General features: G+C 37.7%; 1 protein-coding gene across 1 annotated transcript; it reads right to left on the bottom strand.

The window, feature by feature from the left end:
* Positions 1-9,566: 9,566 nt before the first annotated feature.
* LOC110931391 (uncharacterized mitochondrial protein AtMg00820-like) lies at positions 9,567-19,089 on the bottom strand. Its single transcript, XM_022174788.1, has 3 exons — positions 18,957-19,089; positions 18,306-18,342; positions 9,567-9,963 (listed from the first exon to the last, which is right to left on the bottom strand). The coding sequence occupies exons 1-3, from the start codon at positions 19,087-19,089 to the stop codon at positions 9,567-9,569; spliced, it is 567 nt and encodes a 188-aa protein (XP_022030480.1).
* Between the last annotated feature and the right edge of the window lie 1,795 nt (positions 19,090-20,884).

The raw sequence follows: 20,884 nt of genomic DNA, 5'->3' as shown, positions 1-20,884 counted from the left end.
GGATGAATGTGATTGGTGTTAATGCAAATAATCAAGATGAAGAGTCCGTTACATCAGATGAAAGTTCAGAAAGAACAACAGTTTTTGATCAATCAACATCTGATTCTGGTTCTTCAGATGATAGTTCAGAAAAGACAATTGAGTTTGATCAATCACCAACTGATGATAGTGGTGATGATGAGGAAGAAAAACAAATTAATGTTGCAAAAACTCAATTATCTCCTGAAAGTTTCCAATTTTATTTTGCAGATCGCTTGTAGAAGCTAAAGGAGAGACGAGTAGCAAAAGAACAGAAAAAGAAGAATTGTGAACAAAATAAAGAAGTTAAAATTACTAAGAAGAATGGTGAAGCTGAGAAGGTGGTTGAGGTTGAGAAAGTTGTTGAAGTGGAGAAAATAATCGAAGTTGAAAAGATTGTTAAGGTTATCAAGCCGTGTGAAAAATGCTTGGAATCTTGCAAAAAATGCGAAGAAAAGGATGTGAAGTTGAGTGAGCTAGACAAAAGATGAAAGAACAATTAATGTTTAATCTCAACTATGTGAAAGAATCGTATGACGTATTAAACAGGACAGTGACTGGTCTTCAGAAGACAAATTCAGAAAGAGAAGATGCATTAACCATGATGAATGCAGTGATGATGTCAAAGCAAAAGGCTATCAATCACTACATTGAGGAATGTGCAAAGCTAAAGCAAGAGTTGGAAACTGAGAAAATTGAAAATGAAAGAATTAGAAGACTGTTGCAAAGTTATTCTAGTTCTGATTATATAATTGACCGAATTTAACCGACTGTTGCAGGTTTGGAAGCATTCCAAGATGATAAAAAGCCGAAGAAGAGGGATACTGGTAAGAAACAGAGCGTTAGTTATAACAAGTGTCCGCCTCCGATCTGGGAAGGTTATTCACCCAGAAAACCAAATGAGGAGTAAGTCCAAAAGGCAGTCAATATAAAACTAAAATCTGATAGAACCGATGATTTACAAGAAAACATTGACATCACTTTTACATCGTCTGATACTGATCATGAGTCCGAGTTAATAAAAAAGGTGGTCGACCAGGTGTTGGATAAAGAAGAGGAGTTTGAGTCAAAGTCTGAGTCTGGAAGTTCGAATTCGTCGGTCAACAGTCCAAAGACGTCGGTTAAATGGGTTTACAGCAACGAATTTTTGTTATCATAATCAAATTTGAATGACGAAGCATTCGAAGTTGTATATACTTTGAATGGTTCTGACAAATTATATTCTGATAAAGAGTTTCCAAAAAGAAGTGTTCAAGTTTAAAAGATCAAAAAGGTTTTCAAACTAACAGAAATCAATATTTCTGAAAAAAAAAGATGTAAATCTTAATGAAAAACCTAAAAAATACACTTCAAGAGTTCAACAAAGGTTAAACAAGAAAAACGGTTACAGTTCTGGTTCTGGTTTTCAAAAGAAACCAAACCACAATGGTAATTTCAAAAAGAAAGGTCTTGGTTTTATTCCATCTGAAAGCAAGAAAAAGTGAAGAATGGAGCTTATCAAAGAAAGGAGACAAGAACCTGTTACAAATGCAATGAAGTTGGTCACATTGCATGGAACTGTGCTCAAGCAACAAAAACAAAATAGGAAGTCTCTTAAAAACTCAAAGAAAAAGTTGTTGAGAAAAATGAATCATCAACTGAAAAATTCAAGATTTTTGAAAATTCGACATATGAAGTTGGTGAAAGTTCAAAAACAAGGTTTTATCAAAAGAGAGCTAAACATGACAACCAAATGTGGGTTGTTAAGAAGTTTTATGAGAAACTTGGTGATGAATCTGATTCCACAAAGTCAGAGGAGCCACAGGTTGAGGATAAAGATGAAAACTCAGTTCCACCAATGGATGATGAGAACTTTCCACCAATGCGAGCTGAGAATTTTAAATCAAAAGTTGGAAAGGTTGAGATTTCAAATCAATTCTATTCTGAAAAGAAAGAATTTGATGTTGAGAAAGCATTAATGGAACGGTGAAAAAGATTTTTGGAAAAATGATTGAGGGTAAAGTTCAAGGGGTTAAAGATTATTATGCAACAAAGAAGGCGACTTATAACCCAACTGAAGAAGAGTTAAGATCACCCAAGGCTGGTCAGGCTTGGGTGGACATTTTCTTTACTTGAAAAACCTGACTTGCCGGAGCTCCCAGGTTGGTAAGAGTGGAGCAGGAATCGGCATATTTCTTGAGAAATTCACGAAAGATGATTTTATCCTACAAGTGGTAATAAGGTTTGTTCTTACAAAGAGATTAATCAAGGTCATTAATTTGAACTTGATGTAATCCTCATATAAGTGGTTAAAAAGCAATATGATGAACCCCGAGTCTACAAATGGTAAAATCAACAAAACTTATTTTCCGGAAAAACCATTTTGATTAAAACAAACTTAAGTGTTTTGAAATCTTAATGGGAAAATGCTTTGTTGTGATGGGGAGTTCTGATTGTTTATGCCGAGTGGATGGCGAAATTTAAGCAATTCACAACAGTTGTCAGTTTCTTGTACAGTTTGTTTTAAATTTCTTTAAATGTGTTCGCATTTTAGGGGGAGTAAAAATTTCAGAAAATCCAAAAACATTAGAAAATCTGAAAAAGCCAAAGACATGATAAAATTCAAAAATTGAGTTTTGGTGTATAAAAGAGGAAATGATAGTACATCAGTGGACTTTCACAACATGCTAAAGAATTGGAGAGTAAAAAATGTGATAAACAATCTCACTGCGGATGTGCCAGTAGGTTTTTATACATTTAGTAGATTGTAAGGAGATATAAACCTAAAATTTCAAACTTGCTTATCTCGTGGGGAACATTTTTTGGATATATGGCTAACCCCCGAAATCTTGTTTGAAAGGTATTTCTTTCTGAGATACTAGGTCTTTATACTCAGTGATATATGGGGTATTATTCCGGGACTTCTGATTTTGCGAAAGCAATGGCCTAGTCCCCGTATAATACTTTCTGCTTGCTTGAAATATAACACCGCCCTCAGTACAAAAAATGATGAAACATTGAAAAATGTTAATCATGTGCTGTTGAAGAAAAGATTCTCTAAAGGGAACATAACTAAAGTCGAACTGTCATCTCTCTGGTGAACGAAAGTTCTGACCTGAGCTCTCACGGTTTCGCATTTAACCCTTTATAGATATCATCTAGGTATACTCACCTGTAAGACTGAATATTGGGATCTGGATATGGGAGTATATTCAAGAGGTGGAACAAGCAAATAAGTTTAAGTTCTTAAGATTCTGATCTCGTATCTCGAAACAGTTGAACTTTGTGTGAAAATTTAAGTGGATCAGTATACTCACAATCTAAGTGAATTGTTTAGAACTTAAAATGAAATAAAGCTTAACGGTGTTGGTGATCTGTCTCATAAACTGATATGATCCTCTTACACAAACTCACAAAAATATTGTTTGTAAATATTTGTTTACTGCATTTTTAGCAAAATCCAAAAAGATTTTCGAAAACTAGTGTTGAAAGGCCGATTTTCAAAATTCCAAGTGCTAAACATGATGATTAATTTGAGGGGGAGTCTGCTGAATCTAAAAATGTTTAAATCCTTTACTACATGTGGTTATCAGAAGTTTTAAAATGATAAATCTTTCTAGATAAATTTAAGAGGGAGTCTAGATATATAAATTTGTCAAATGTTAAATTTGTGAAATTTTTTTAAGGAAGTGAATGTGCAGGATAACCTGGATCCTGAGTAGAATGAGAGCCAGGTTCTGATCCTGGAACTAAAGATCACACAAGCTGAGGATGTTGATGAACTTAAGGAATCAAGAGATCTGATCAAGAGAATTAGAAGGCTTGAGAGAGCCAGATCACGATTCTGATTCTGTGAAAGAAAGGTTGTGCTCGAGCATGTTGAGAGTGGAAGTTTGTTGTTGCTGAAGAGGAGAGTAAAGAGAAGATAGCAGAAGTTTTTCAATGTCAAGATATTTCAAAAAGAGAAGTCAGACTGATAAAGACTGAAGACAGCAAAGACTCGACACAGTAGACTCGTCAACATCCGAGGGGGAGTCTGTTGGTGCATACGTCTGCAGACTTCGTCTTGTATCGAGTCTTGCATTGTTCAGGGCACGAAGATCGAGAAATCAAGACAAGAATGTAACTCCGCTTAAACAGTCTAATTCCGCTTGAAAAGTCAACATGTAATTCCGCACGGAATTACAATGTAATTCCGTTTCTAAGTAATTTCATTTGTATTGTATTTCCGCTTGTGCATGTTTCATGCGGAATGAGCTAGTCTATAAATAGGAATGTTTCCGTGTCATTTAAAACGGAATTAGGAAGGTTGTTTCCGACGGCGAAGCTCTGTCGAAGTGTCGTCTTGCTGTAAAACTGTTTCAGATCAATAGAAAAGAAATTTAAAGTGAATGTTTTGACAACCGGTAATTAACGGCTTCTAATTATGCGATTAACAAACGTGTAAGGCGATAATAAGTAGTGTTTAAGGCACAAATCAACTTAATTAGGCTATTGAAATGCCTAGGAACGCCTATCCGACTTTACGTTACGCGAATGATAATCTGCGGAGAAAACTGCGTAGCGATAAACGATAACGAATTGGATACCGTACAAAACGCTGACAACACCAACAAATACGTACTTTCTACGAATATTTTATAGTTATGAATTTAATTTTGTGAATTTATTTTGCTTCCGTATGTCACAAAACGCATAACGATCGAAAAACGCGACTATGACCGTGATTGACGAACGAAAGCGCAAACGAGTCTAATAACAATAAACGACATAATTTTTTTTTAGTGTTTGACTCTAAAACTTTATTATATGACATATTACGATGTTCGGGATTCGAAAACGGGTCTTGTAGAAATTATGGGCCACTTAAAACACGCGAGATTGGGCTTGTGGGCCTCGGGCCCAAGCCCAAAGCCCACTAATCTTAACCTAACTATAAATTAGAAGTCAAAACCCTATCTCTCCATTTTGCAGCCGACACCCCATCTAAATTCCCTTCCAAACTCCTGTGCCTTCATCTCTTTGAAGAAAACCTTATCCATCTTATCATTTCTTTTGTCTGCAACTAGGAAGATCCCTCAACATACACAAAACCCATCTTAATTATATCTACAAATTCATAACCACACCCACAACAAGAACCTGCAACCTCTGTTCTTTCACTGACGGTTAATCAGAAGCCGAGACCCCCCCCTCCGATCTTCGTTCTTCCGGTCACACACACAAACACCTCACTCTCGCTCATCTCTCTCTCTCTCTCTCGGTTACGCGGACGACCGACCACCACGATTTTGGTGGCGGCGCATGACAAACGACAGCAGCAGCGAAGGTGCCGTCTCCGACGACGCCAAGAACGACGTCGGTGGGGGAGTTGTTCCTCACAATAGACTGGGTCCGAGGTTTTCTCCGGTAAGTTTGTAAATCATCATTTTTTTCATTCAGAATCTATGTTTCTCCAGCAAGTATTCGGTGTTTCAGGCATTACGAAGATGATGATGGCAGCGGCGGTTAGTTGGGGTGATGGTTATTCTAGAGTCGGGTTATAATAATTCCAGCTTCGGTTCAGGTTTTACCATGGCCCCGAGTGTCATTATGACTATGAGTTACTTCTATCTCAGATCTGATATTCGGGTTCAGGATTTAGCGGGTCAACAGTGGACAAATAGTCAACATCAGTACGGTTCGGGTTCGGGTTCACAAGTTTAGGATTCGGGTTTGTTGCACGGTCAGTTCGACTCAACAGTTAACCATGGTCAGAATCGGGGTTTCGGGTCAAACCCGGTTAACTCGGTCAACACCAGAGTCAACTTGGGTCAACATACGGTCAATCGGGGTCGAAACCAGACCCGGTAAAGTTTACCGACACGAAATTAGTATAGATCGTTATAGTTTCTAGTTTTTTTTATACTATGCGAATCGAGCTCGACCGGTCAAAAGTTTATACATTAGTGATTTATCTACGATTCTTGCAAAATTTGCGAAAAGTTATATATATCTTGTTTGTTGATTTTTTGGTTGAGTGTTGAAAAGAAAATACGACGACTTTTTATTGTCGGGTTATTAAAAAAAAACAGAGGAAACTCTGTCCGATTTTTGTAAAAATCCGAAACCAAAACATAATTATATTGTTAAACGGCACTTGTTGAAATCCGAGTCTTTCTAATAGAATAAATAAAAAAAATACATTTTATTTTTACGACGTTACAAGTTAACGAAACACCGATATTTTATTTGAGATAAATATAATTATTATATCTATTTCAAAACGGCGATAATTCAAATTATTTGGAATAATTTCATAAAATACGTATGAAGTTTCTATTTATTTCAAACGTTTAATATTCGGAAGTCGTATATTATAAATATAATTATTTACATTTCTTTCAGACGTTTAGAATCTGAATTCTTGTAAAGTGAATATAATTATTTATATTCGTTTTAAACGTCACGTTTTCGAATATATATATATGTATATATATTTATTTATTTCCAACCTACGAAAAATACAACGGTATGTTACCGTTTCATATACGACATTTCGAATACGTACCATTATTCATCTACGCCTTCCTTTGTAGAGTCGTTTTGTTAGCGACTCGGTAGAGCTCGGACACGTAGTTTATCTACGTTGTCTTAAGTAGAAACTTATAAGTATTCCTTCGTAGGAATGTCGTAGTTGCACGCTAGCTAATACACGTTCATGGAACAACACTATGGAAATCACGCTAGGCTAGCTTTGCACAGGAATGTCAAGGTGAGTTCATAACCCCCACTTTTTACTGTTTTACATTTTTATAAATGTTTTCGGGGGTGGAAAGACATGCAAGTTTTGCAAAAATAAACAACTTTTCGATGAACGAAAACTTATATTTCTAAACCGTGTTGCGAATGAATTTCAAAGAACTTAAATGGTTTACGAATGATTTCGATCAAACATACCGGTTTACAAAACGCGCGCATATTTACGAAACGTGCATGATTTTCTAATGGGTACGGGCGACACGGTCGAGGTGATTCGACACAGTCGAGGGGATTCGACACAGACGAGGTGATTCGACACAGTCGAGGTGATTCGACACAGTCGAGGTGATTCGACACAGTCGAGGTGATTCGACACAGTCGAGGGGATTCGACACAGTCGAGGTGATTCGACACACTTGAGGTGATTCACACAGTCGAGGTGATTCGACACAGTCGAAGTGATTCACACAGTCGAGGTGATTCGACACTAAAAATCGTCTACACAGGTTGAGTACTTCCGATGTCGTCGCATAAGTTAATGTCCTCGCGAAACATTAACGATCAACCTGTTCATAGACGCTTTACATACCCATTTACAACACTAAAACTTTCATATATTCATAAGATTCATTTGATGGAACCTCACAAATACATGAATTACAAATTGTGGTAACGTTTTTCAAGTTATACCTAAGTAAGAGGAAGCGCTGATCCTGCTTACAAAGGTTCGTTTGGGCTCGGCCCATTCTCTCTCGTGCAATGCATAAAGACTCTTGTGGGCTAGACTCACAACTTTTCATATATCATGCCAAGAAAATAATTTTACTATATTTTCCCAACAACTTTAAAACCGGTTATCAAAAAGATTTATTTTAAATCTTTTCAAAACAAACTATGAACTCGCTCAACTTTATGTTGACTTTTTCGCATGTTCTTTCTCAGGTTGCATTTTTAAAACTATGGAACGGTTGGAATAGGAGAACCCATGGGAATTCGAGTACTTAGCGGCGTTCTTTTTCTAGAAGTCTTAGCTTATTTGCTTCCGCTGTGCAATGAAGATACCGGTCCAGTCACGCCAGCTCTGATATTTCGGGGTGTGACAAATGTTTAGCTGAATCAAACTCATCATGTCTGTTTCCGCCTTTCATTTTGAGTAGAACGCCTCTGATCAACTCATATCGGGTCCGTACACGATCCTACATAAACATCCAAATATTTCCTTCTTCTTCTTCAACATGCAAAAGCAGAAGCACACACAAGCAAAACACACACACATAAAATACATACATACACCCCGCTCACCGAGTTTGGATGGGGGGGGGGGGGAATGTTCCCAGACGGGGCCGGGCTTCTCCAACCCTTCCCTAACCCCACACCTGTCAACTGGTATAAAGAACAATAGGGACTTGTATTAAATTGTGAAAAGTTGTCATTAGGGTTTACACAAGGAGGGTGTTTATATAGAACACCATATTACACATCTAGCCCCTATATTATAACTTATTGTCTTCTTTCCGACACCCCCTCCCCCCCTCAAGTTGAGTAGTGGGGTCACTAATACTTAACTTGCTCAAGCAACTACAAAAAGCGTTTTCGTTGACGGCTTTTGTAAGAATATCTGCGAGTTGATCCTTTGACAATACATATGGGAGCTCTATGATTCTTTCCTCTAGTTTCTACTTAATGTAATGTCAATCTACCTCAACGCATGGTTGCAAAAGTCGCTAGGCGCTCCCTAGTCGGTCGATCGGGGAGTTGAGAGTACTCGGCTTAGGCCATGAGTACTCGGGGAGTACTCGGGCATGGTAAATTATAAATAAAATAGTTTTCGGAATTAAATATTTGTTAAATAACATAAGTTTCCTAATAATTATAACAAAATACGTGGAAAAGATATTCATTCTTTAAAATAATAGGCATATAATTTATATTTTATTTGTTTTAAAGTCAAACTCGGCCTGAGTTGACCTACTAGATCCGATTCTGGCCAACGTTGACCGCGTTTGATCGATTCTAAGTAATTAGGCGGAGTTGAAGAAAGTCGCCTCAGCAGCCTACCTTAGAGCGATTACTCGGAGAGTACTCGGACTTTGAAACCTTGTTTTACAACCATGCCTCCACGTATTTTGTTCGATCATGCTGAACTGGGTTTTCTGAGATCTGTATTGCACCCGTGCTGCACCCTTGAGATACCTTAAAATTCTCTGAGCAGCTTCCATGTGGGCAACTTGTGGTTGGTGCATGAACCAATTTACCACTCCAACGCCATAAGTTATATCAGGGCGAGTGTGAAAGAGATAAATTAACTTACCCACAAGCCGTTGATACCTTTCTTTGTCTACAAGCTCTCCATTAAGTTCCATGTGAAGGTTGTGGTTCACCACCATTGGAGTATTTGCTGGTTTACCATCAATCAACCCAGTTTCTACCAGGAGATCAAGGACAAACTTCTTTTGGAAGATGAAGCCGTTTAGACCCGAGAACTTCTATCCCGAGGAAATACTTGAGATTCCCTTGGTGTTTCATTTCAAACTTTGAGAACAGGTTCTTTTTCAACCGTGCTATTTTTTCTAAATCACTTCCGGTAATAATCATGTCGTCCACATATATGATTAAGCAAGTTACAAGGTCGTTTCTTCTCTTGAGGAACAGAATATGATCAGCATTACTTTGTTGATACCCATATTCTTTCATGGCCAAAGTGAACTTTCCAAACCATGCCCGAGGAGATTGTTTTAGCCCGTATAAAGACTTTTTCAACCGACATACTTCCCTTTCTTTAAAACTCCCTGAAAAACCTGGAGGTGCTTCCATGTAGACTTCTTTCGTTAGGTCTCCATGGAGAAATGCGTTTGTAACATCAAACTGGTGGAGAGGTCACTCCTTATTGGCTGCCACGGAGAAGAGGACTCTAATGGTGTCCATTTTTGCAACGGGAGAGAATGTCTCAGAGTAATCGATCCTATAGTCTGAGTGTAACCCTTAGCTACAAGCCGAGCTTTGTATCTTCCAAAGGAACCATCTAGTTTATATTTGATTGAATACACCCACCGACATCCAACTGTTTTCTTTCCTTTAGGCAGAATGCACTTCTCCCACGTGTTGTGTTTCACAAGAGCATGCATTTCCGTTTCCATTGCTTCTCTCCAGTTCTTTTTACCCTGGGCTTCCTTTACAGAAGTTGGTATTTGTTCGGAATATAGGGAGGTAACAAATGCTTTCGCACTGTTAGATAATTTCCCGTCAAGCAAATTAGCTATAGGATACCTTGAATTTCTGGTTTCCCTTTCTGGGGAGTACTGTTTTGGATGAACCCCTCTATTAGCTCTAGGGGGTAAAACGTATGTTCCCAGAGTTTTTCCAGAGCCTCCATCATGCTGTTCATTTGATTCGACCTCTCTTTGGACTGCGATGTTCTACTCAGCAATCTCCACCCGATCTATTGTCTCATGACTTTCATGATTGTTAATGATAACTTGATCAGATTCAGGCACATTTTCAAGGTTTGGAGAGTCATTTACCTCGAACACTAGTCTGGATGATTCTTCGGTGGGACTTCCTACGGGCTTTGGTGACTCATTAGTATGTGTGGATGTATGAGATGACCAGTCTTCGCTTGCGGATGGAATCCACTTCAACCAACTCAGTGAGTCCTCATGCCCTATCTCCCCCTAACCACTGAGATGGGACTGATAATAATATTCTGTTTCAACAAAGTCACAGTGGACTGTGGTAATCACACGACGTCGTAATGGGTTATAATAGGGGTGTGCACGGTTTGGTTCTATGACAATTGTGATCTGTAAACGATGTACGATGTAAAACAATAACAATTATCAATAAAACAATGTATTGTGGTGTTAATATTTGTGTATTTGTGTTTGACGATTTTACGATTTGATTCTAGTTTAATTCCAAGCTTTAAATCGCTTTCTGGGAAGTTATACGCAAACTGATGCATAAACGTAATTAGTTTAACGCGACAAACACTCTGAAATAATGACATAGGCTTAACAGACCTTAAATAACCTTTACATAACTTAGAAATAAGTTTTGGAGGGTTTGGTGTGTTGAAAAAAAGTTTATTCGATCGTAGGGACTATTTGTGTCAAACTACGAAACTATGCCGATTCGTATGGTAACGAACATTCCAAAACTTGATCATAAGCTAAACATACCCTAAATATCCTTTACATATCTTAGAAATAGGCTTTGAGGGATTCGTTATGCGAAAATACGCTTAATTGATCAATAGGGACTAAAAGCGTCACAAAGTGCATAAGTTTGCATTTTCGCGCATATCTTACATTCTGAATGTATCCGGACATCCAAAAATTTTCGTAATCATTAAAATATTTTATTTTGGCCATTGGAATGCAAAAATACCACTCGTCGCGTAATTTGGATCGTTTTCGCGTCCGTTCGAGTTTTCGTCGTAATTAACCGAATAACGTGATCGTACGACCAAACGAACCGACATCCGAGATGTTTTCAAGCATATTTCATGTTCCCTATGGTTTAACTTCATTGTAGAGCCTTGAAAATGGGGTTAACGGGGCTTAAAAACATCAAAATCTCACTTTTTAGCTTGCATGGACCATTTTTGACAATCTGCCAAACTTGCCCTCGCAGGCCGCGTAAGCTGAGGAGCAATCCTACGCGGGGCGCGATAGATCACTAGGTCAGAAACAATGAATCTGGCTTATGCAGCTGGTTTCTTGCAATTTCAACATCGTTTTTTGATACAATGAGATTGTTTTTGAGTTCCCATTGTATTTTAATCTATGGGCACAAGTTTATGGCTTAGATCATGCCTTGAATTACTCAAAAACACTTGTAAAGATCTTGATGGGTCATGTCTTTCTATATATACCCATCTTGTTCTTTCTCATTCCTTGCACAATTGATTCTAATCTGCTCTAAGTTGAAGCTAAGGCTTCATACCTGAGTGTTTTGGATCAATTCTTCCTAGCTTGGACCCTTTGTAAGCTTCTTTCATGCTTGTTTATGCTTTTCAAGCATGAAAGTCAAACTGCTTTGACCATGAATTGGTCAACACAAAGTTAGTTCAAACTTTGCAACGTGAGCGTAATCACAATGGTTATAGTCCCATGTGACTATACCTACTGATTACCACATCGATTAGTCGAAGTGATGAGTCAAAGTTTCGGTCAAAATACGTGTTTATGTGTACTTTGCAACGAAACTATTTTTGGGTATCAAAACACTTTGTTTTGATATCAAACCCGTTTTCTAACTTAGTTAAACATGTTTTAACATGTTTAACTCGTCACTTTTAGTCTAGTGCTTGTTTAGGGTCGTAAGTCAAGCGGTCTTGACAACCGCTTAGACTTTCGAACCCGACTCGTTTGGTCGATCGTTAGGATCCGACCAAGCATGTTTTGCGACCATAGTTGTATAGGGAATAACCTTCCGAGGTTATACCTTATGGTCACTTAGTTTAATTAGTTGTATGATAGGTAGTTTATATGCCTTAGGAAAATGACCAAAATGCCCTTTTCATGCATAATTTGATTTTAAGCATATGTAACTTAACTTTTGTCACTTAAACTGATTATGCAACATATTTAAACATATTAGGGCATATAATACTTGTAATAGGACTAGTTAGGCATCTCGAACGCGCATTTGCGCAAACGACACGTTAAAGTAGCATAAGCTACCTTAATGGGTCGTAACGGGTTGTAAGCACTTAGGATAGGTTCCGATTTAGAATGTAGGCTGTGTTAAACCATATCACATGAGTTCCAATACTCATTTGGTTTTTGAAACCTCATTCTACCCGATCTTCCGATTTAGGTGTCGATTTATTAACTAGCGATCCGATTACTAGGTACCACTTGATTTCCTTGGTTTTCCCGAGCATTGTTAGTTCATTAGATCAAGAATACTTTGCAAATCAATGTGAGTACATAGTTCCCCTATTTTACAGCTTTCGAATGTTTTGGGGTGATTCATATGTGTTAAACGATTTCAAAAAAACGAATACTATGGTTTTTATTAAACATAGCGATTTTGATAATGTGAACGAACTTGTTGGGACGCATTTACATAACGAATAACATTCATTAACAATGATCAAGCCGACCAGTATTAGGTTATGGTACCATAGGATCTGACAAATCCCGTTATCGGACTGCCACCATGGTTATGTATGGCAGTTATGTCGGTAACGACTGAACCTAATGATTGTTAACTTACCTTTTGGTGGTTTGTTAAGACGAGTTGAACGATGGACGAGTTGCGAAGGTTTGAATGTATTCCGCGAGACGACCAGAAGTAGTTTTCACAATTAAAACAAGAACGATTTTGAACGATTGAACGATTGAAACGATTAAACGATATTGAACGATTTGAATAACTTGAACGATTTGGAACGATTTGAATGATTTAAACAAATGAACGATGGTCTATAACACGAACGAGTTGAACAATTTAAACGATTGGGTTTTGGTATGTGATTAGGTAACGGGACGGGTGTAATGTGATAAAAGCATGGTAGATACGCCGCTGGTACTTCTTATTTATAAGTTCTTTTATCATATAACATTCTGTGGCGTTATTTAGTTCACTTGGATGAACGATTTTAAACGATGTCACGCAATAGTGTTTACTTTACGATATAAACCCTACGAGTTTTATTACGAGAACGATTTACAATTTGGTTTACATAAACAAATGTTTTGGATTAAGATTCATGGCAATGAGATTTTATAAAATATAACCAACTTATTTTGAGCTTGTTATTCATATTGCAATACCAAATTCTTTTCAAAACAAGGTTTTCAATAAACGACTCATGTAGTCAAACGAGGTATTGCAATAAGTAAACGAGCCATGAATCCGACACTCTCACAAAACCTATGTGCTCGCCTGCATTTCTTTGCTGACTTTATTTTCGCATATGTTTCAGGTGGTGTTGAATGATGTTGATTGCGACTAGGATGCATGCTCACTTAGGACCGGACGAGGCCTTAGTGACTTAATAACGATGATAGTCGATATGTGAACTTGTTTGTTTAAACTTTAAGACAATGTAAATATTTAATAATTCAATAAAACGAAACTTTTTAATCCATGATTGTGAAACAATAATTCTGTCGCTCCACTCCCCGACGTTTCCGCCGCGGTTTTGTTGTTTTACGCGGTCGGGGTGTGACAGAAGAGTTGGTATCAGAGCTCGTGGTTATAGCGAATTAGGTTATTAGTAATGCTTTGACCTAGACTATAAGTTTTCTAGGACCCTAACGCGAGTCTTCTTGCGTTTAGATTCTAAAACAATACCGTCACCTATCTTTAGGTGACAACCACAACGAGAACACAATAACAAATCCGATTTGAAAACCAATCATTTCTTCATAGATGATTTGTTATAAGGTTTTGAACCTTCAAAGTTTTCAAAATCTCGTCAAAGTTTGGGTCTAGATAATGTGAACACGTGCAATCTGGATGGGTGGATGCCTGTATCCTGAGTTTTCTGTCTAAGGCTAGAGTGTTCGTACAAATCCACATAATCGGACCAGTCACTCTTACCTAGGAACTCTTTGGATGAGTTTCCACTTATAGGCTAAAGCATGTCTTCGCGATACATTATATTGACCCATTTACTTTGATTAGTCGCTGTGAGTCATTTGTTTGTTCGAGGTAACGAACGAATGATCACCTTCCTTATGTTTTGTCGATGTTTTCAATATCTCTTTTGTTTATCCAATCGTCGATCTCACTCGTTTCTCATATTTCCTTGTTCTTTTTAGAATATGCCTCCTCAACGAGATGCACAACCTCAAACTAACGCCGAAATCGCAGCCCTTGTCGCTCAACAGATGGCTACTGTGATTCCGAACCTAATAACTCAGATTAATCAAGTGAGCAACAATAATAACAACAATGCTTGGTGTAGTTTCAAAAGGTTTAATTCGGCTAAACCACTAAAGCTTTTTGGGTCTCAAGGAGCAATTGCACTCCTACAATGGTTTAAGAGTCTGGAGAGTACATTTAGACATGTTCAGTGTCCGAATGAGCGGAAGGTTGAGTTTGCGTCAAGTGTTTTTGAGAAGCGTGCTCTAACATGGTGGAACGGTGTGATGCATGATAGGGGTGCCGATGTGGCAATGGCACAAACTTGGGAAGAGCTTCGAGCTCTCATGATGAAAGAGTTCTGTCCCCGTCACAAGATAAGGGCGTTGGAATGAGAATTCGATGATCTGAAACAAGATGGGGGAGAACACCATGCGTACACGGATCGTTATGAGGAGCTAAATTTATTGTGTCCTACTATGGTTACCCCGTTGGAGAAAGCGATTGAGAGGTATTGGTGCGTGTCTATGTATGCATATTTATACAGTGAATTTCCACACGAACTCTGTTTTAATATTTATAAAAATGGTTTATACCTTAACATTAAAATACACACAACAAAGGACAAGTGTATCCCGTCATATATGTAGTAAAGTATTGGTAAGAGCCAGATATCGATCCATGGAACACGGGCGTTATTAAGTACTAAATCTTTGTCATTAGATTACCAGATAAAAGGGTAAGTGAATGGTTGTTTAACTAAGTTATCTAAATTTCAACTAAAACATAAATATACTATTATCTTGTTTCACAAACAACCTAAACATGTTATCTATCAGATATGTCACAAAAGCACTTAATCAATTTTCCAATTTCAAGACAGTTAGTCATCCGCTAGGAGTTTTCTAACATGATGATTCTTCGGAAAGTTAACGCGATAAACACACGTTAACCACCTAAACTCATTCTTTAGCGAGCTATTGATATTCATTCATGTGAACCTTTAAAGATAGATTAGTCATCCGCTAGGAGTTTTCTAACCTCACTTATCATAGAAAGCAATACCGATGGTCACAATACAGCCACGAGGATAAGCATTTAAGTAGATCATATAACAACATATTTCACCTTTACAAGTCTTGAACACAAATCTACCATGTCAGCAATTTCAGACCAAAACTACTAAACAAGGATCATAAACCGCATGCAAGAACATGTAATCAACACCATGTAATTCGTTAGAACCCTTACATGCATGAAAGCATTCTTAATCAAAATAAGATATATCTTAGATAAAACCAATACCCCACTCGAGTCTCATGGTGTAAACAAGTTTACAAACAAGTGATTAATCAAGAAATAGTTACCATCCCACTAACCACAGATTCATTATCCAAGATAATCAAACATAATCAAGAACTCAACATCAACGAAACGTTCATTATATAATCATGAAGATTAAAACATGAAAAAAATACTAATGTTTCATACAAACAAGATTACAACATAAAGATTATTCAAGAAACAAGTTCATTACTACTATTACATAAACTACATTAAACATAAACTAACATCAGCTCATAACTTGCAAAATGATTAGAATACATGTTCAAGAACAAGGAATTGAACCATAAACAAGCAAGGAATTGATGGGTTGGGTCGGTTATGCTTCCACTCGATCTTTAAGCTTCAAATGGGTCTGATCAGGCTTGCTTCGGAACCAAGAAATCGCCCAGAAACATGGAGAAAAACCCAACATTTTGACCAGTAGCGAATGCTGCTATTTATAGGAAATTTTTAGTTTGGCACGGCCGTGCCGTTGGGTCGCACGGCCGTGCGGTCAGGTCTTGTTGGGTGACGTAATTTCTCCGATCCCAGGTCAGCCAAGTGGACTAGTAGACAAGTTGCCTGGGTCATCAGATCGGCACGGTCATGCCGTTGGTCGCACGGTAGTGCGGGGTTATCAGAATGTTGATCAGAAACCCTGGTTTGGCCATTGCATGGTCATGCGGCGGGTGGCACGGTCATGCGGTCCGGGAACAGATCGGAACTGGCAGTGCTTCCGAGATTGAACGATCTGCACGGTAGTGCCGTCAGATGGCACGGTCGTGCCACACCTGGTAGTCATCAGAATTTTGCCCGTTTCATCAGAAATGCATCAGAATTTGTCCGTTTTCATCAGATTTTTATTTTGTGCTCGGTTTAAGACCTGAAAATATAAAAGTACCGAATTTGGTACCTAAACGTTGCGGATTCGGTAAAAAACGCTTAAAACGGAAGTGTTTTGGGGTATAAAACATGTATAATTTAACGTATATCAAACGTCCCCACACTTGAACTTTTCTTGTCCTCAAGCAAACTTAAAATAAAACAAGGAATCAATTCTAAATATTTACAAAGTTACTAATTTGTTTGGCGGTTAAATTTGTTTTCAAAAAGTCATCATCAAAGATTTAAAACAAACAAACTTTGTTGGATGTATGAAAGGATAACCATAAAGCAATGATTCTACATTTGATTGACTTTGCATGCAAATCTTTAGATTTCTCACGATGTTCACACACACTCGGTTAAATTTCTGAATCATACATATAATGTGTATGTAAAACACTCGATGCCTAGTCAATGAATCATGCAATATCATAAGCTTGTCAAAAGATCTAATCTCCACCAATTAATATGTGAAAAACAAAAATCAAGAGGTCTTTGATGGGTTGTAATGATAGGCTATGGTTAAGGGTGTGGAATAGATATTTAAAAGTGGCTAAATGGTTAAAACTCGGTGGTTATTTGTAACTAGCATAAATGAATCAACAACTATACATAAATAACGCTTAAAGATGATTTTACTCTTTTCGAGCTATGCAACGTATCTTGTACTATTTAGCACTTAAAATTGCTCTAACTTGATCGTCTTTGATCTGTTTTTCGATCTCTATTTTCTTTTTTTTTTTAATTACAAGGAAATAATTACAAACAAGCTAGTTGGATAATAACTTTGACCGAGTTTTAACACAAAGGTTTTAAAAATAAAAAGGCTAAATATAGTTAAGTAGGCTAAGTAGTTGGGTAAAAGTTAGAAAAACATGAAAAATAGGCTCAACGTGGCGAACTAATGGATAACGTTGGGTGCGGGATATAAACAAAGAAAAAGGCTAACACAAAAAGGTATCCTATTTGCCTCTATCATATTCATGCAATTTCTCATATTTATGATTTTGAAAAGTATACAATTGACAAGTTCTAAATTGCATAAAACATCCGGCTCACTCATATTCCGAAAAAAAAACAACAAGCATGTCAAGAAAGCTATAAAAGGCTCAAAAATATGCTCACGAAAACAGAAGGAATGGGTATAAATGTAAAGATAAATATGCAAGTCTTTCTTTTTGTTTGTCATATTTTTAGTTATCTTTTTCAAAAATCGATTTGGCTTGTCGATTTTGAACAAATTTGATGATTTCTAAAGAACACAACTGACCGTTTTTGTATTTTGAAAGTTTTTTTTTTCAAAATAAATATATACAAAAACGAGGACACTTAAGGACAAACAAAGTTAAACCCTTAAACCCCTCCCCACACTTGAACTTCACATTGTCCCCAATGTGAGACACGTATTAGTTAAGCGATTATGAAGAGCTGAACTAAAGTGTGAAAAAGGATAGAAGTATTCCCTTAGAGTTGAAGTAGACTTCTATGAATAGACTTTGAATACAAGTCTTCTCAACTCTGTGTGCATCCCTATATACCTGCCAAGTACGTCACTAACCAAAACAGCAAACAATACTATTGATCAAACCGTTAGATGACTAAAACCAAATCCATTATTAAACAAAAACAAACACACACTAAAAACAAGTAAGGAATCATGCCTTGATTGAAGATTCGAGTTAAATCCTTGCAAAGATTGGTTGGTTTTAGGAGTGGGAGAGCCAAGAACGGGTGTGCGGCCAGTGTTAGTGATTTTGAAGGGTTTTAAATTTTTTTTAGTTTTTATTCCCTGAAAAATTACTGTTGCTAAAAAGTCGTGCACGGTAGTGCGCATCAACATGTGCACTGTGGTTCGCAATGTGGTGCCGCTGTGCACGGTATTGCAATCCGACGCCCACCTTATGCACGTTGTTCTTGGTCAGATGTGATTATGAAGTGTACGGTCGTGCGGATCAGGTGCACGACCGTGATTCATCTGTACATTCTGCAGACAGAAGTAACAGAATGCTCTTCAACTCCTTTTTCTCAATAGATTTCACCATTTTTGCAAGGTTTTTACATGTTTTAACTTTAAACCAACTTCAAAACTTCCTAAGACATGAATCGATCTTGTTCAAACCTACTAAAAATAGAATAAGTTCATGAACAAGGAATAAATGCGATAAATTTAATATTTACAAAAAAAATACCCTTAGCGTGTGATAACACGCTCGCTAAATTTGTCAACGAGTCGATAGCTAGAAGCTTTCTGACTCTCCATGGTCTGTATAGAAGCTTTCTGACTCCACCTCTCCCCTTCTTGGGCCATGAATCATTCCTCATGTTGTTGGTAGCGGTTCTCAGCTATCTGATTAGCACAATCGAAGTTTCCTAACAGTTATGCCAACATCTCCTCTAGCTTAGAGTTACTCTGAGAGGCGTGAGGCTGGGAAATGCTCCCGGAGCCTTGATGATGGTAATGTGGCTGGAAGGACTAATCCTAAGTTTGGTAAGCCTGTCCTAGGGCTGTTGTGGTGCGGGAGCACGCTGAGCATATCCGAGTGGGTTTTGGTTCCCAGAATTAGATTTCCACCCAATGTTCGGATGATTCTTCCACCCTGGATTGTACATGTTGCTGTAGGGGTTATTTTGGGGCCTGATTTGATTGCCCAGATAGTCCACCTCCTCGTGGCCTGTAAACATAACACCTTGATCACAAGTACCTAGCTCGTGCGAAACTCCACACTGCTCACATGATGATTTAACCTGCGAAACGTTTTGAGATTGATCAAGTCTTGCTGCCAAAGCTCCAATCTGTGTTGTAAGAGCCGTATATGTATCCACATCATGAACGCCAGGAATGGATGATGCTTTAGTTCGCACACCACTGTGTCGAGAACTTGACTTCAATGTAGTTTTTTCTATAATTGCGTAGGCTTCATTGGGTGTTTTAGTTCCAAGGTCACCTCCTGCATATACATCTAAACGTTCTTGTGAGTCGTAATTGAGTCCCTGATAAAAGTTAAGTACAAGTTGCCTTTTAGACAACCCATGATGTGGGACATCAATCAAAAGATCTCTGAACCTCTCCCACGCTGCGTGTAGAGATTCTCCTTCGTCCTGCTTGAATGTTATAATACGATTCTTCAACTTGGCTGTCTTTTTTGGAGGAAAGTATTTTTGCATGAAAAGTTCTACCATCTCGTTCCAAGTCGTGATGGATCCTGCCGGAAGTGACAAAAGCCAAGATCGGGCTTTGTCTCGCAAAGAGAATGGAAAGAGCCGCAGACGGATTGTGTCTTCAGAAATGTCTCGTATTTTGAAAGTCAAACACACTTCGAGAAACAAAGCGATGTGTCGACCCAAATCTTCGTGATCCTTCCCATCAAACTGCAGGTCGGGCGATGCTCGGTAGCAAGCCCTCTCCTCCTGGTCGGCCGGTCTCATTCAAAGGCTGGTCATCCTCCGCCATGATGCTTTCTCTATCGTCCTCTGAACTCTCGCTATCAGAAAGTATCACTGGTTTGTCGATTGCGGCCGCAATCCTTTGTGCCACGACAAGTGATCTTTCGCGAAGCCGCCTGCTTCTTCTTAGGTTATTTTCCGGTTCATTGGCTAGCTCAGCAATAGCGGGTACAGGGGTTATGGACATTAACCTGCAAGTAATAAGAAATGCATTATACGGATAAATAACATAATAATAATAATATAAGTAATATAAATATAAATAATAATACAACTATATTATATACATATATATACAATTTATTATACATATCTATTTATTTATTTATTTACTTATTTACATCCGAAAATTGTTTTTTTCTTTCAGAAAATCTGATGAGATCTAATAAAAATCTGATGAAATCTGATTATCTCGTTGAAAATCTGAAATATTTATATTTTACTAGAAATTCTGATAACTTCATCAGAAATCTGATGATTTAATCAGAAAGTTTTTTTATATATCAGAAAATCTGATAAGATCTGATTAAATCTGATGAAAATTTCTTTCCATCAGAATTTCTGATAAATCCATTAGAATTTACCAAAATCTGGTAAATTCAATTTTTTTATTTCAGAAACGCTAATGGGTTTATCAGAATCCAACAGAAAATCTGATAAATTCATCAGAATT

The sequence above is a fragment of the Helianthus annuus genome, chromosome 3 (assembly GCF_002127325.2).
Source record: "Helianthus annuus cultivar XRQ/B chromosome 3, HanXRQr2.0-SUNRISE, whole genome shotgun sequence".
In the NCBI taxonomy this organism is placed as follows: domain Eukaryota; kingdom Viridiplantae; phylum Streptophyta; class Magnoliopsida; order Asterales; family Asteraceae; genus Helianthus; species Helianthus annuus.
Note: the sequence above shows the minus strand (reverse complement) of the source record. Positions and strands in the feature narration are given on the sequence as shown.